Here is an 18,057-nt window from a genome sequence, read left to right on the forward strand (position 1 = left end):
AGTTAGGCTTTATAGGCAGTGAGTACCTTAATTAGATACAAGTGGTGTATCTAAGACAGCTTTAATATGAGGGAGGGATGAACCTGATTGAAGAGCACACTACATTGCAAGGTATGGAATAAATCTAAATTTAAATCAATCAATGATATAGGCCTAATTCAAAGTAAAACTTTTAACTGACTATTTCAAACTTTGCTGTTATACATATATTTTAAAAAATTGTATGGTTTTGGAGGAGATTTCTATCCCCCTCATCCCCCCTTAGTTACGCCACTGTGAGGACTAAATAAGAAATTATGATATAATCTTACATATCTATACAGAATAATTGTATCTTGCACACAGTGACATGTCTTCTGTACTTGAACATTTGTGCATTAAGCTGCCAAGATAGGGATTCGCTCAGAAGAGATGAAGTCTTGACCCTGTACAACGCTGGACGAGTTAACTACACTTGTAACTACATTCATCAACAATTTGGTGAGTTTTCAACACTTAATTTAGTGACAACCTTTAAGCAATATGTACAGAGTCGATTAGTCCTGTTTATATTAATATTCAAATCACAGGTCATTCAGTACTAGCTCATGAATTTATTATCAGTTAATTTACTCTCGTAGCACAATCAACACTGTGGCTTTTTGTTTGGTTCCTGGTCTAAGGGAGGGGGGGGGGTGTTTGGGAATGTTTTTCACTGATGCTTTAGCCTATTTTGACTCTGCGTCCAACATGACGAGGCCTCATCTGTTCTATGTTATTTCTAGTGTAAATCTTTTAGGGCTGTCTCGAAGTAGATTCACACTAAACATTAGAAAAGGAGAGTAGGTTAGTCCTGGAGTCGCCTTCCCCCAGGGTGGCATCTGATCCTCTCTCCTTAGGTTATGGGTCTAATTATAAGACATGGACATTTGAGGAAGCATCTTCACATAGTCAGTATATCCTTCTGGGGGGGGATCCTTTCTGTGGAATCCATGACGGATAGGAGGAAACTGCTGATCTCCTGCTCTTTGACTGCCCTGCAATAGCACGGAAGCAGTACACTATATTTTTTGTAGTTTGAAAAAGGATAGTCAATATGCACAGAAGGACTTGATCAGTGATTTGTAGAACTGTTAAAACTGTAAACTGGCTGGCCTCATGATATACTTCTGAGATGCACAAACGCCCTTGATCTTAAGTGTATAGTAATAGGCCGCCCCTTATAAGAAGAAGCTTAAGTGTGATTACCAGTCAATACACAATCTTTATTCTTTATTACATGGTACATTAGCAGGGAGCAATCTTAAAACACTGAAAACCCCCATTTATTTGCACTCATCCATTCTCCTATTAACTTTGGAACAGGTCTATATGGAGAGACAACCAAGGGCAACCTCATCAAAATTTAAATTTGCAAAAGCAGGTTGTAAGGACTATGTTAAACTTGAGACAGAGAGACTGTAACATTTTTTTGCCCTGCTTCAAATGCCAACAGTATTTGGTATCTATAATCATGCTGCAATTTTAATTATAAAAGAATCAAAGCAAAGCTCAGATCACACTGCTCAACCTTACAGTGAAATTGTTAATTGAGGTAAATTAATACAGTACCATAACCTTAAATTTTATTACAAAATCTCAACACACATAGGTTTAAATTTCTACAAAGAATTCCAAATTTTTACAAAGAATTTCAAATCATATAAACTCAGAAAAAGTTATTAAAGTACATGACAGACCAAGCACTATATTCAGTGGAAGAATTCTGTGACTCAAAACAAAAACAAAATTTTACACTAGTCTCAAATGGAATTTTACATGTTTGCTTAGTTAACAATGCAATAGTGTAAACAGACATGTTTGATCCTGTGCGAAGATTTCTTGCGCATAGGGGGAGGGAGGAGTAGGAGCACAACAACGCATACCGCCACCTCCTCTTACACTGCTCGATCTACTTTGTTTACAAGACACAAGTGGGAACCGAGTGCTTTGCTTCCCAGCATTGGTGTTTTGGAGCATCACGCTATGTGTTATTCTCGTTGTTATGGAATAACAAATATTATTATTTATGTTAAGAATCGTCCATTGCATCTATTTAATATGTTAGTATAATTAAGAAGTATTTTAACAAATGTGTATTGTTTACAGCTGCTGTTATTATTACTGGGTTTGTAAAACAGATGTTATGTAATACATACCCTACAAGTGGTAAAGTGGCGACTGAGGAGTGGTTGGTAAGGAATGTGGATGGGGAAGTGAGTCTGTGCTTCTTTTCCCTCTCCACATTTCTCTCTCACTCCCCTCCCCCCCCCCACACTGTTAACTTAACAGGTTGCTCTCAAAGTGGCTCATCTGTAGTTGCATTTGACACTAATCATGTATATTATGTATACAGTCCATAATATAACTCTCCATAAGAACTCTGCATTCTGAGATCATGCATCATGATCCAGTGACCATGCACAAAAAAGATGGTATTGATGGCCTCAGCATTGCATTTCCACAACAAAACCAATCTTAATGTTTTTTTTTTAATGTATTATTTATGGCAATTTGAAAGAATAACAGGATTTTGGATATTTTCCATCATGTTTCAGATATGCTGCATTGTGTGGAATGTGCCGATATTGATTTGCCGTCATGTTTCAGATATGCTGCATGATATTGAATGTGTTGATATTGATTTGCCTTCATGTTACAGACATTCTGCATGGTATGGAATGTGTCGATACTGATTTGCCATCATGTTTCAGATATGTTGCATAGTATGGAATATGTCGATATAGATTTTTTCAGTCTCTCATCTTTCTCTGGGGTGTACATCACGTTTTGTGCAGTCTTATGGTTTTTGCTTCTTCTGGTCTTTATGAACTGTCTTGTATACACTTGAATTTTTTGGCACGAGATTTGTTCTGTTGTCAAACTTTTGACTGGTGAGTTTTTCACTGTGTATTGATTTGTGCTTGCTTAACCTGTATCTTAAGTTTTTTTAGCGCCTGCAGAAGAGGACAGATTCCAATCCTATCCTAGAATATAAGCAATTCATTTTTTTCATACTCTTCACCCTCCTCTCATCATGCGTACAGTATTATTTTTTGAAAAGCAGTTGCTTAAAGTGTGCACAAACTGAAATTAATTCCAATATGAAATTCCAAGAGAAGTTACTCATACATTTGAGACAGTTTGGACTCCTCTTAACACCTTCACTGCAGCTCTGTCTTGAGTGATGATAAATATTTTAATAAGACAGCAAGCACACAAGGGCATCTTTCGCAGTCAACGTGTTAAGTTTAAAAACCCTTTGAACTATAAAATGCCCCAACATTTTCCAATAAATATGTCATAACCAGATGTTCTCCACTATAAAAATAGGTAATGCTCAGGCTAAACAATTTGCTCCTCAATTTGCTCACTGCAACTACCAAAGTTGATGCCTTGCACAAGCTTTTCCCGCACTGCCAAAACTCCACCACACTATGCACACACTGCTGAATATTTTAGTTCAAACATCCACATGTACCAAATATATACAATAGCTTGTATGTTATAAAACATGCATATTTATAAGAAAAATATATTTATATATGTTCATACCATCCACCAATCTACCCTTTCCAAATTTCATTAGGAGTAATATTTATCAAAATATGTCGAAAGAATCAAATAGGATGGTTTCCAAGGCACTAACTACAAAAATAACAAGTATGCTCCTTTCATATTATATTATAACTTAATATTATTCAAATTAATAAACACAGACCCTGATGACGACAACAAATCAACAAATGTTGACGGAAACAAAGGTTATCTAACAGACAAAGGGATAGGCTACATTATGTTGAATAACAATCACCTTTCCTCAACAGACCTTGAACTCAGAGTGAAGTGAAATATGAGTAAAAGATGGTGGTATTTCACTCCAAACTTCTAAACCATGATCCGTATGATGGTTTAACCACTCAGACTTGTACCTTTTGGAGGCAAATAAATTTATTAAACACTCTTCTTAACATTAGTCACATTAACTTGTGTATTTCACCAATATTATGTAATTTACTTTTTAATTTTTGCTTTAAGTACATCAAGTGTCATCGAAGGTATTGAAGACAAAGACACTGGAAGAAGTGAGGGGGTCGTTTATAGACGGAGTTGTATGGCTCGCCACTATCATCTGTGTTGTCCTGAGTGGGCTGATAAGTCTTGTTACTCTCGCTCTTACAGCCTACAACATCAACCATGTACCTTCCAACAGTTGGGTCTCCATTCATGGCCTCTACTTTTGGTTTGGAGCTTCTAGTAAGTAAAAATATCAATTGGTCACAGTATCAGAATAGTGTAAGTAATAGTGTATGGCTATGACTGATATATATGGAAATATTTTTAGGGTTATTATCTAAACTGCCCAATTCACAGTGTGTTGAAAATATGTTAAAAAGTGTATATTTATGGTCATTGTAATTTAATTTGATGACAGTATTCTTTGTTCCATAGGCAATTTTGCCTCTTTATCTGATAAAGAAAATATTTATACATATACAGCTCTGAGGAACCTACTTTTGTCAAAACACAACTAATTTAGGTTTCATAACAGTCTTTAAATTTAAAGTAAAAGTTAGACTACATTGTCTCTTATATCTGCAGTTCTAGCAGTTACCCGTTATTTTGCACACAGTTGAGGAGGCGTTGCATGTTTATTTTTTGCTATTTGTTCATATTTTAAACACCAGTGGGGCATAGCCCAGAGGGATTTTCAAAATAAGGATAGTTCTTACAGGGACCGTAAGAATGTCCATATAAAATTTCAGTACAATCGGATTAATAGTTTATGCTTGAGCAAAACAAACAAACAAAGACACATTCTCATTTATAACAATATTAGGATGTTTGGTAATCTTTTAATTATATTTGGCTACAGGCAAGGTTTATCTACCGAACATGCACTTATAGAACTAGTTGAAGGAATTATAGATTGTTTTGAGAAAAAGGACCTTGCAGCAGAAACGTTCTGCAACCTGAGTAAGGTGTGTGACTGTGTTTCACACATAGTGCAGTCATTGAAGCATTGTTGGTCCGAATTTTTTTACTGTGAACCGAATTGCATAAAATTTTGGAATTAGGTTCATCTTACCCTTAACTTCAAAAGTGAAAATGATTTTGAACTCCGCAACCATCCTGGGGGTGGTTGCCACCCTTTCTCGGGAGTGAATTTAGTTTTTTCAAAATAACCTCGGATATCGATAGAAGGCCTAATTTTAAGCAAAAAATCATCTATAACGTTTTTCTAAAAATCCAATACTTTTTCAAGTTATTGGAAATTGAGAATTCGCAATTGTTTCACGTTTTTCATCGGTTTTTTTTGCAAATATCTTAAAAAATATACGTTTTTTATCGAAAATTTTATAAGGAACACAATTGTAGCAGGTAAAACAATGAACAATTTTGTTTTTTATAAAGTATTCTAAGTGCAATATTAAGCTAGATATTAAAAATCAAAGCAGTTTTTTATTTTGTCTGAAATTTAATCGATGTGGTTAATGCCATCTAGCGGCGAGCAGATGCATTTTAGGCATTCTAATAAAAAAGAGTTTTATAGTGCTTGAAATAAGCTTTAAAATGAGCACTATTAAAAGTCTTTTGCACGTAAAATAAGTGAGCTGTATTGCAAATAAGAGGAGCATCTAATGTTTTTTCTTTTAAATCAATGGGTTTCATAAGTGCCATTTCCACAAAAATTAAAATTAATTGTATTCCGCCTAGAATCAACTTTATTATGAAGAGTTTAATAGATTGTATCAGTTTGGCTGCTTCAGGACATATATTTTTCAAAAAAGTCACAATTAAAAAAAATTTCAAATTTTAAAAAAAACCACCTTTTTTCATAATATCTCAAAAAATGACGACACATACGAATAAAAGTGTAGGTATGAAAAATGTAGGTATATTTCTAACAAACAATTTGGATTTTTTGATTTTTCTGTAAAAAACAAAAATTGATGGAAATATGATTGTTTAAAGAGCGCGTGGCAGCGCAATCACAGCCTCTCTTAAGCCCTTTAACCCTTCACCGTTTGAGAAAAAGGTTTTTTACTATATATTGCAATAAAGGATGTTGTAGCTTCTCTTAATTAACTTTACAATGGTTTTTTATAAATTGTAGATAGCATGAAAATTGAAGGAGTTATGGTCAAAAACTTATCATATTTTTTTCTACTTAGTAACTGAACATTTCGGACTGTGAATATTTGGAGCAATGAGAAAGTACGCAGTATAATAGAGACCCAAAACTATTGTAATGTGTATATATATACATAATATGGCTCATATATTTTGGAAACGTGGGCATGAATACATACCAACTTTCTTATATGTATATATAACACATTTGAGTAAATTTTGTATAATTTGTAAATATTTTATCCAATAAATGGCAATTTTGTTACTCAAAATTAAATTATTTTTAAATAATATGTAATCATATATATTTACTGTTTTAATTTTAGGGGTAGTTTTAAGGGTAGAAAAAGCTTATAGATATGATAATCATTTTCAAGAGTGTGGAATAATATTTAAATCCTTTTCATTTTATCAAAAAAAATTTTTAACAATTTTTTTTATCAAGGGGTAGTTTTCAAGGGTTGAAAGGGGGTTAAAAATTTGATAATTATTATAGAAAATATAAAATATTACTAACTCTATACTTACATCTTTTTATATCATACCAAAGTATTTTTTTGTGATTTTTTCAATTTAGGGGTTGTTTGCAAGGGTTGTAAGATGTTCAAGGGGTTGAAAATGATTTTAATATGAGGTAATTGTGTTATAAAACACTTTAAAATTTCACCACTTACTATTAAACATGTTTTTCTAGCGATAAAATGGCTCAATGTCGATTTTTCCATTAAGGGGTTGTTTACACCCCTTAAAAATAATAGGCGGAGTTCAGATCATTTTCACTTTTGAAGTTAAGGGTAAGATGAGCCTAATTCCAAAATTTCAATGCAAATCGGTTCACAGTAAAAAAATTCGGAGGTAATGACCGTATTTTTCGCTTCAATGACTGCACTAACAAGCTTATAAACATTCATGCTCAAGCATTATAATGTGAAGAGTCCATCACAAATATTTTCAGTTGTACTTTAACAACAATACATACATGATGTACAAAGTAATAGTAAATTCTCATCTCTTCTGCCTGTTACTTGTGGTGTTACACAGGTTTCTGTTTTGGGTCCCTTGCTTTTTGTAATCATGATAAATTACCTAAGTAGTAATGTAGCTGCAGATATAATTCTCTACGTAGATGATATCACGGTCATGAATAGGCAGAAAAATGGTAATCAAGTATTGGAGGAAGCAAAAAGAATGAAATGCTTTGTTGAAAACTAGTTGTGAATGGGCAGCTAATGTATTGGTTTTATATAAAGAGGGAAAAAAAACAGTTGTGTTCACTTTGAAAAAAAAGTTACACAGATCTTTTTCCTTAATTCTTAGGAATGGCCTTAGGTTCAACTATTAATTGGTGTAAACATGTAGTAGATCTAAAGGTGAAACTCAGTAAAAATACTTTTTCTTTCAAACAATTGTGTGTTGAGTTAGAACAGGATGGACAAAGACAATCTTACTTCGGCCTTTTTCACTCACATTTAGCTTATGGTTTGATTGTATGGGGAGGAGTTTCTAACTCACAAGAAATATTAATAGCGCAAAAGAGAGCAATAAGGGTAATAACTGGATCACACAGACTGGCCCATTGTAAGCAAATATTTAAAGACTTAGGAATATTTACTTTATATTCATTGTACATTTGTCACCTTACGTATTTAACATCAAATTTCGATAAAGTTTGTACAAGAAGGTCCATACATTCCCACAATACTAGGTCTGCATTTTTAATTAACTTACCATACTATAGGCTGCAAATAAATGAAAAAAATCAAATAGTTATATCAAGCTGCTAAATGAATAAAATACCTGACAAAGTAAACAAACTAGAGCAAAATGGGTTTAAAGCTTGCTTAAGAAACTTGTTATTGAACATTCTTTTTATAAAGTAGAGGAATTTTATCAAAGAGTTTGGCTGAGTCACACTTTGTACTCTAAAAGAAGCTTAATTATATGTGTATGTTTCACGAAATGTAGGTAAACATCACATTGTTTCTGTGTGGTTAATTGTTTAGTAGTTTTTAATCTTTGTTATTTATTGACTATTCAAAAACTATGGATTTGTTACTTATTTATGTCATTTGGAGAATCATTATTGAGATTTAATGTTGATTATATTGATTTTATCAATTTGACAACAATGACATGCAGTGAACAATATTTATACTTACTTGATACAGTGGAACCTGGCTAATTCGAACTTCTATAATTCGAAATCTTCTTTAATTCGAATAATTTATATTGGTCCATAGCATTTTCTATATAAGTAATGTAAAAATATCGTGGTTAATTCGAAGTTTATTTTGGATAATTCGAACTTTTTATTCGAACCGATGCCGATTTTAAAGTGGAAAGATTCGCGAAAAGACGCTGCACTCTTCCTAATCGCAAGGCACTTGCTTCAAGGCCATTGGACACAGATCTAGCCACCCTCCCGCCAGGCCGGCCGGCTCGGCTGTATGCTTCCGCGCTTATTGTTTTGTAGACGTGACTCATCGCGACTGGCACAAGCTCCGCTGCCTGCAAGATCACTCCACCCCACCCACTCCACTCCCCACAAGCTCTTTGTTTTGTAAATTGATTCAACCGTTAGTTTCACGTGGTTAGTCTATCTTGACAACTGTGCGGGTGTGTGAACTTTCTCGCTTGTCGTTTGTTTACATACAGTGCTGTATGTCTTCCGTAATTTTACATATGATTTGTTAGTGTTTGACTCTTTGTTCGTTGAGCAAAATGTCGTCGCCTCGTAATCCTCGAACATACAAAACTTTGTCTTTGGCTAAAAAAATAGCGGCAATCAAAAGAAGTAGAGAAGTGGGTTAAGAAAAAATCTGAGATTGCCTAGGACTTTGGAATTCCTCCTAACACATTGTCCACCTACTTAAAGAATAAAGAAAAAATTCTCGGGAGTGAAAGTGAAAACATTAAAGACCGGAAAAGGTTAAGGGAGCCAGAAAATCCAGATTTGGAACGATTGTGTTTTAAAGTGGTTCAAACAAACTAGGGATAAGAAGATTCCAGTGAGTGGTCCTCTCATAAGAAGCAAAGCTGAACAATTTGCTACTGAATTGGGGAAAAAGATTTTAAGGCTAGTACAGGGTGGCTTGACGGCTTCAAAGATCGCAACAAAATTTCGTTCAAATCCATTTGTGGTGAAAGTGGAAGCGTTAATCAACAAGAAGCCAACCAATGGAAAACAGATTTGGAGGAGATGATTCAGGATCGGGATGAAAGGGACATCTTCAATGTTGATTGAAACGGGACTTTTTTTAATGCAACCCTGACAAAACACTTGCATTTAAAGAAGAAGTAAAGTAAAGAGAGAATTACTCTCCTGGTTGGTGCAAACATGGACGGATCAGAAAAGCTGCCTTTACTAATGATTGGCAAGTCGGCTAGTCCCCGTTGTTTCAAGAACGTCAAATCAAAACCAGTGGAGTATGTGAACAGCGTAAGAGCTTGGATGACCAGTCACCTTTTTGAGAAATGGTTGTTGAACTTAGACAAAAAGTTCATAAAAGAAAAACGAAAAGTTATCTTGTTTATAGACAAACTGTACTGCGCACAACACGATTCCAGTAATGGAAAATGTTAAAGTAATTTTTTCCCTGCCAATATGACTTTGGTTGTCCAGCCTATGGACCAGGGGATCATAAAAAATCTAAAAACATTTTTACAGACGTTTATTGGTTGAGTACGTACTGATTGAAGATTGTGACGCCCTAAAAATCAAGTTAGTCATTCTTCAAGCCTCTCGCATGTGCAAGAAAGCTTGGGACAAAGTAGCGCCCGAAACGATCAAACATTGCTTTTAAAAAAGCTGGTTTTGTAAAAAAGGAGGACGACGCTGAAAAGCCAACGACATTATAGCGGAAGCGGTACCTTCATTTGACGGCTGGGAGGACGTCATTACTGACCCTGCCATCTCTTTTGAAGATTTTGTCAACGTGGATGAAGATGTTGCAGAATGTGGTGAGATAACAGACGCGGAGATCATCGCTGAAGTGCTCAACAATAAACAAGATGGCGACATGGCATCGAGTGACGAAGACGGTGAGTCATCAGTTGGGGCGGAAATAAGCGTTCCGAGTGCGGCCGAAGCAGCACATCACATCATGGAACTTAGACGTTTTTTTGAAAGTAAAAATGACGTAAGTGAGTCTATTTTCAATTCATTGAATATGGCAGAATCTTTTGTCACTTCTGAAAGACTTAACATTCGAAAACAATTGAAGATTTCCGACTTCTTTCGAAAAAATTAAATAAATATTGTACTGTATAATGTTTCTTATCACCATTCAACTTATTTTCTTTTATTCATAAACATATACTGTAATTGTGTATTTTTTAGACAATTCCATGATTCAATTTTGCACTGTTTTATCATACTTTGCTTAGTAGAAATGCATACAAAAACATACATTTACAACCATTCATGTTATTTTCAATAAAGGTTTTCAGCAAAGATGTGAAGTGTCATTATTTAAGCCTTTAATTCTTAACTTTTTTAATTCGAATTTTTGGATAATTCGATTTTTTTTTATCGGTCCCTTGAGATTCGAATTATCCAAGTTCCACTGTACTTGAAAGTCTTCATCGATGGCTGGAATTCCAGATAGATTGCGTCAGTTTGGTTGATCCCGGAAGGTGGGACTAGAAGAGTGGGATCGCATCTAGCTCAGTGAGTGAATAGAGAGGCCTTTCTATTAATATGTTGTATATTTCACTTCTGAACTTTAAACTGTTCAGAAGCTTTCTGCTTTCTTCCCTTCAGGTAGGCTGTTAAAGAGTTTCAATGCTGCTACGGGGAAACACTTTTGGGACTTTGACAGTCTACATTTTGGGATATTCAACGCTTTTGCTCCTCTGGTGTTGTAGTTGTGAACGTCTTGTCTTTGAGTAAAATTCTGCTGGTTATTCTTTACGTACAACAACGAGTTTAAAACGTACTGCCCATATACTGTCAAAATTCCCAGTCGTCTGAAGATCGGACGACAGTGGTCCAGGTGATTGGCAGATGTTAGGGTGCGCATAGCCTTCTTCTGGAGCAGCAATACCTCACCACACATAGGGGCATGTCCCCAGAGAAGCAATCCGTAGGACAGGTGGCTGTGAAAAAGTGCATGGTACACAATTTCAAGGTATTTCTCCGTAATTACATGTTTGAGTTTCCAGAGAAGGAAAACTACCCTGGAGAGCTTTGTGCAGATTTGCGTTATATGCTGATTCCAATCCAGCTTAGGATCAAGCCAAAAACCAAGTAGCTTAACAGCCTCCACATTATCTTCCGGATTTGTCCGCTTCAAAGTGCACAAGATCTGCTGGGTTTTATCTTCGTTTAATTTAAGCTTGTTTGCTGCAAACCACATTTTTGCCACAGACAGTAAATCCTCTGCATCTGAGAACTTCATCCCTGCACCCTCCTCTTGAGACCAGTGTGGTATCATCAGCAAAAAGTAATGCCTGGACGTTTAGTCTGAGGTCGTTGACTAGGACGATGAACAGCAATGGTCCCAGTACGGAGCCCTGTGGGACGCCGTGCATAATTTCCCTGCTGCTAGATGTTGCGCCACCGATGGAGACTATCTGGCGTCTGTTTTCCAAGTAGTTTTCCAGGGTCTGTAGAGCAATTTCTCTTATTCCATACTTCTTCATCTTATCAAGTAGGATTCTATGAGGCACACAGTCGAAGGCCTTACTCAGATCGCATAGCGTTAAGGCCAGCGAATCCCCATCCTCAAAGGCCCTGATAATTTCCGCAGACAAAGACAGAAGAGCAGTGGTGGTAGAGCGGTCTCTTCTGAAGCCATGTTGGTGATCTCCCAACAGAAGTTGAGATTCAAAGAAATCTGTCAATTGAGTTTTTAGAATTGTTTCTAGCACCTTAGACATTATCGGGAGGACAGATAGGCCTGTAGTTTGCAATGTCTTCTGCATTTCCCTTTTTAAAGATAGGCACAGTACGTGCAACTTTCAATTTGGCAGGATAAACACCCTGTGTAAGGCAGCTGTTTATAGCTGTACACAGAGGAACCGCCACAGTATCAATCACCGCCTTTAATACTTTGCATGACACTCCGTAGATGTCAGCGCTACTTGATGCTTTGAAGTTTTTAACAATTTTGACCACCTCTGATGGGGTCACCTCTTTCCATTGGCTTAGGCAAGGGCCCTGGCCATGCTCGGCATTTATAGTTCTAAAATTTAACGGGTCCTGTACTCCAGCTGGTATGCTTGACACAATTTCTTCTACAGTGTCTACAAAAAAGTTGTTAAAGGAGTCTGGACTCGAAGAACTGACAACTTTAGGATTTTTGGATCTAGAGTCGTTAACCACTTCCCAAGCAGCCTTGCAGGGGTTTGGGGAATTTTCAATGAACTGTACATTGTGGGCCCTTTTTGCGTCAGTAACCTTTGACCTGTAGAGTCTGTTTGTTCTAAGATAGGTCGAGTAGAGTTTGATTTGTTCTTCCACTGAATTGGCAGATTTGTAGCAGTCATGAACTGCAACCACAAGAGACTTAAGGTGACGCAATTTCGGCGTGTACCATGTTTTGTCCACAATTTTGGCAGTAGGTCTAGTTCTTTTACTCTTAACTCCACTAAGTGTTTTAGCTGGGAAGAGGTTGTCAAATTCAAACATGAATGAGGTGAAAAATGAATTGAAACAGAATTCCGGTTCCAGGACAGTAGATTCAGGCATTTCCTTCCTCCAGTCCAGTTGTCCTAATTGCCAAGATAACAGAGGCAGCTGGTCATCTTTGACTGTCCTGTTAATAAAATAGTAGTCTTCATGCCATGAAGGAGGAGTTTTACCTTCAGATGTGGCTGAGCACGGATAGTTTAAGTCCATCACAACCGCGTCATGGTCAGCGACCATAGGGGTTACAACTGAGACATTATAGTCCCATGAGTCAATATTTGTAGCCATAGTGTCGAGACAAGAGTGACCTCTGGTAGGGAGCCTATTTGCCACAAATAGACCTTGGCTAAGCAGTGAGTTTGTAAAGCGTCTTTCCTCGGTGGATAGGGTTTCCAGATGTATATTGAAATCTCCGCAGACCACAATCTTCTTTTTTCTAAGAGAGAGATAACTCAAACAGTCCTCCAGTCGTTCTAAGAAGTCATTGAAATTTCCATCCGGAGAACGGTACACCGACATCACGATAACAGAGCTATCCAAGAGCTCCACTGCCGCCAATTCCAGGGTTAATTCTTCACAAAATTTTAGAACATCTATTTCTTTGTAGTTAACTGAGGAGTGTACATACACTGCAGAACCTCCATGTTTGCAGGCTTGACGGCAGTACACGCTAGCCAACGTTAAATTACAGAGTCTATTGTATAGCTCACACTCACATTCCCGCAGCCAGTGCTCGGTAACACATAAAACATTAGGATCTAAGTCCTCAATAAATAATGACAGAACATTTAGTTTGGTTTTCATACTTTGAACATTTAATGTAGCTATAGCTAGGGTACTACTTACAGTTTCTGAAGGCCTAGGTATCGGGTGTGTTTTTGGCTTAGAGTTTTGTAGGCCTACGCCTTGACCTCATATATAGCCTGTATTGCATATATTTGATAAACGTATATTGATCTTAAGTTGCCTATGTATTTCTGTGGAATATCTTGTAGCTCAACAAACATTAAATTTTATTCTATTCTATAGCATTGGATCAGTTTTAAAATTTCATTTAAAACTAACAAGGAACGTAGTTGACTGTGTCACACTCCTCAAGTATGAAAATAACATAGGTAGTCTCCCTACCATTTTTACATGGATCCTCAACTTCAAATGTTTTAGCTCAAATGGTGTTAGAATACTGTGCTGATGGACAGATACACTTTTAACTCCTCATTTAGAAGCTTTACTAATGCTCAACTGACATACAACGTTGTCTGATGAAATTTTATGTATGTCTTGAATGGTTATAACTTTACACACTTTTAGTGTAGTGAAGTAGATAGAATTATATCAGAATATATCCTTCAATATGTGTTCATGTTACAGGTTTACTAACACTACTGGCCCTTATAATATGGGGTATTGAGTTTGCTATCAAGCTAAACAAAAACATTGGTACTGTCGGTACCATAGCAGGTGTGTTAAATTCTAATGGCAAAGCTCACCTTGGATTCTCATATTGGTAGGTAGGCTATAGACTCATATGATTTTTCCTTTTATATATTATCTCTAATAACAGTTTACATGCAATTCTTATGATAAACAAAACAATACTAATACAAATAGTACTATGTGTACATAGCTGAATACAAGTCTAGTGGAAAAATGAATTCATATCTCCATGACACCATTTAGACTCTCAAGTACACCAACATTCATAACAAAGGTTACAATAGCGTACAGTACAGTACGAAATGTATGAAGTCCAATAAAATTCACAGTAGACTCACTGCACAGTTTTTAATAAAGTATATGAGGGTTGAATGGAGGGTTAGTTCCTATGGTTGAAACAATACATTTATAGTTTTTTTAAGGAAACAGGTTTGTACCAGATATTTGTCATTATTCAGTGATAAGATACGTTGGTCTAAGCTGATGGAAGAGTCTGTACATGAACAATTAGCTTTTTCTATTTATAAGTCCTTTTTTGCAACAAATTAATTCATTTCACTGTGGAGATTTGGCTGTTCTTTTCCTAAAAGAACGCAGTATTTGTTTCAAAAGCATTATCACTAAAAATATGATAATTATGGTGAATATCGAGAGTATTTAAGTATTTCACTTACAAGAAAACAAATTTAGAGTAATTACAATGTAATTCAAGATCCAACAGGATTGTCGATATTAGTAGCCATTTCAATGTAATGAGGTAAGAATAGGTTGATGACCTTGTAATGGGTACTGCCAGAATCATACTGATTGATATCACTTCGCTTATTTATATAACAGAACTACATAGAATTTAAGTTTAATTTTATAATGTCTATTTTAATATTACTCTAATTCCCACGAATATAAAGATATATAGAGAAAAATAGTAGATAAAGTGACAAAACCAGAATTTTCTAAACTAAGGATCGATTATTTTACTAGAAGGTAGTGTGTATACAAGATGGACATTGGAAGAACCCCAACAAAAAAAACCCATAATTGTGGGTAGATTATTTTACTAGAAGTGTGTATGCAAGATGGAATATTGGAAGAACCCCAGCAAAAACCCATAATTGTGGGTCATGTCTAGAATAAATTAACAGTGTACTAACTGCTACAGTGTAAATACATTTTTCCTTTTTTTTATATTTTGGAACACCTTTATGAGACCTCACACAGCTGTAGCCCTATAATCTCTCCATTGGCTGTACCACTTGAGGAAGGAAAGCTAGGAGAGGTGATATGCATTTTGTATATAATAATTATTTATGATGGAAAAAGTCTAATGCTCAACTTAGAATAGTAGTGCCAAAATATGACACAAACTTTTTTCTGTGCATACTAAACATTTTATTTTGCTGTTTCCACACTGCTCTGAAAAGTTTAGGTTGAAGTTTTGTTTGGTGAAAATAATTAAATTGATGTTATTAAATGCCACTTTTACCATTTTAATGGGCTACAAATTTTAAATATAGACAAAATTGTTAAAACCATTTCTTTAAAATGTTTTTAATCAAGTAAAATTTTTTTTAATAGAAGGAATTTGAAGATATTTACAAGGATTATGTGGAGAATTTCAACAGAATCAGACCATTTATATGATCTCACTGTTTCAATTGAATTTCCCCTATAATTGCAACTAGCCTTATATTACTTTTTTCAATAAGACGTTTAAGATATACATTTTTGTATATTTATTTTGCATAATGAGAGGTATAACTAACAATTAACTAATTTAAATTTGTTAAAATGTTCTCTTTTAAAATGTTTGTTTTTTCAACAGTTTGAACAATTATAAATTCTTAGTAGTTGTTTTTAAAAAATATTAAAAACAAAATATTGATTTAGTAAAAAAATAAATACTTGTGCTAATTTGGGTTATGACTGATGTTTTTAAACATACACAATATGTTTAAAAAATGTATTTCTAGGACCAATACAATACTGTTCTAATACCGAGTATGGAGGAGTGTGTAAAGACGGATTACGGAATGGTGAGCCTTTATTCATTTAAATGATGTTAACAATAGTTCAATGCATTACATGATTGTTATTGTAACTTCTGCCATGGACATGTGTGTACATGTCACAGAGTTGAGATATACCTATCCCCCTTCCCTCACACTTTTCTCTCCAATACTTCCCCATGACTGCATGCATCCGTCAGTACATCAGCTGCGATAATGAAAATCTGTTTGTATTTGATTTACCCTTGTACAATTTTATTTTAAAATAGTGTGTTCATAACTATCAGAAGTTATTGAAATTATTGTTGACCAGTTATTTTACCCTTTATTCACAGACTCCGCTCCAATGTTTCAGGTGCCAAACAGCAGTGGTGGCTCTGCAAGCTATATGTGTGTCTCTGCTGTACTATCGCCAGAAGTTGTTTGACATTAGGCCCCAGTTTGTTTGCCCAGTGGAGATTCCACCAAACACTGTTGCTGTATCATATGTTGTCTCTTAATTAAATTTCTCTTATAAGTTTTGTCATAATTTTTCTTTTCTTCATGTCATATAAGTATTGTTAATTTTTTTAAGGGCATGAATTACTGGTCCATTATAGTAAACAATATAGTTAAGAAAATAATAATTTAATATAATATTTAATGCCGCTTAATTCTCAAACTAAGCTGTAGAAAAATTAATAAATTAGTGAATTTTGCCGGTTTGTTATTTTACATCAAATTTGGTTGTACTGTAGCTAATAAAAATGTAAAATGTGCTAATGTATAATATATTTTTTCCAAAAGTAACTAAATATGCATGGATTTCATAGAAAAGAAGTGGAATTTCATTGTAAAACTTTGATAACCAATTTTACACCCTGTGAACTTTAGCAGGTCCTCTCAAAGGATTAAACTGACACTAATCCTTACCGTCTTTATTTTGTTTTAAATGTTTGACCCGACTCAGTACCAGACTTACCACTAGAACATGTTCATTTTTTACCACACCATCATAATATTGTTATTTTGAATATAAGCTGTCAATAAATTGTTTATTATCTTGGTTACTCAGTTAGTCATACAGTTGTATTTTGTTGCAGTGTTATGGTTGTTTTGTGACTTTTTAGTATAATGTAGTTTAGTTAGTAAACAATAATAATGGATGATTTGCTTGGAGACAACGAAGTTGGGGAATGTTTATTAGCTCTATTAGTATAAATAAAGTGCTGAGTTTTGTAAAACCATTAAAAGATAGAATAATGCTGAAATTGTATTATTGTTTTACCTATAAAATAAACAGTGTGTTCCAAATTTTATGCACACTAAAAAGATCTTGGAAACTATAAGAAAGCAAAGATTATATGGACAAAGTTGTACAATAACAAGACCAACAAATCAATGTGGTTAAGTCGGTTGCTTCATTCATTCGCACTCAAAATTTTCAAACTGTCACAGCTCTCTTATTAGTACATATAATGAAAAGCTTATTGCATGATATCTGCATGAGATTTTTTCTAGTTTTTAAATACTATACTGAAAAATGTTTAAGACCAGCAGGAGGTGTAGGATTCAAGTACATTTTTTAATGCTACAACCCATTTTTTACTTAATCATAAGAACATATTTTTTTACTGATTTCAAAAATACCATATATTTTATACTTTCATTGAAGTTTTCGTCAAATAATTAATAAGAAACCATTTTTGTGTGGTCGTTTAAGGGGAATTTTAATTATGTTAATCAGTTGGTTGGTAAACCTGAATGATATTGCACTGCATATAGTGTTGGAATCAGCTGTTTAGTGAAGCATAGAAAAGATCTGACAAGGTCATTCTAAAAATAACTGTT

The 18,057-nt window shown here is 34.9% G+C and overlaps 1 protein-coding gene across 4 annotated transcripts in view; it reads left to right on the plus strand.

The window, feature by feature from the left end:
• LOC124357100 (quinone oxidoreductase-like protein 1) overlaps positions 1-17,477 on the plus strand; it is a 63,230-nt gene extending 45,753 nt beyond the window's left edge. For 2 of the 4 annotated variants that reach the window (XM_046808542.1, XM_046808544.1), the window contains 4 exons: positions 346-480; positions 4,057-4,275; positions 14,156-14,291; positions 16,583-17,477. In XM_046808542.1, the coding sequence (XP_046664498.1) occupies positions 346-480; positions 4,057-4,275; positions 14,156-14,291; positions 16,583-16,727 (635 nt within the window). In that variant the 3' untranslated portion in view covers positions 16,728-17,477. Of the gene's footprint in view, positions 1-345; positions 481-4,056; positions 4,276-14,155; positions 14,296-16,582 lie in introns of all 4 variants that reach the window. The other 2 variants (XM_046808545.1, XM_046808543.1) reach the window with 2 other exon arrangements.
• The last annotated feature ends 580 nt before the right edge of the window (positions 17,478-18,057 follow it).

This window comes from Homalodisca vitripennis, chromosome 3 (genome assembly GCF_021130785.1).
Source record: "Homalodisca vitripennis isolate AUS2020 chromosome 3, UT_GWSS_2.1, whole genome shotgun sequence".
NCBI classification, from domain to species: Eukaryota; Metazoa; Arthropoda; class Insecta; order Hemiptera; family Cicadellidae; genus Homalodisca; species Homalodisca vitripennis.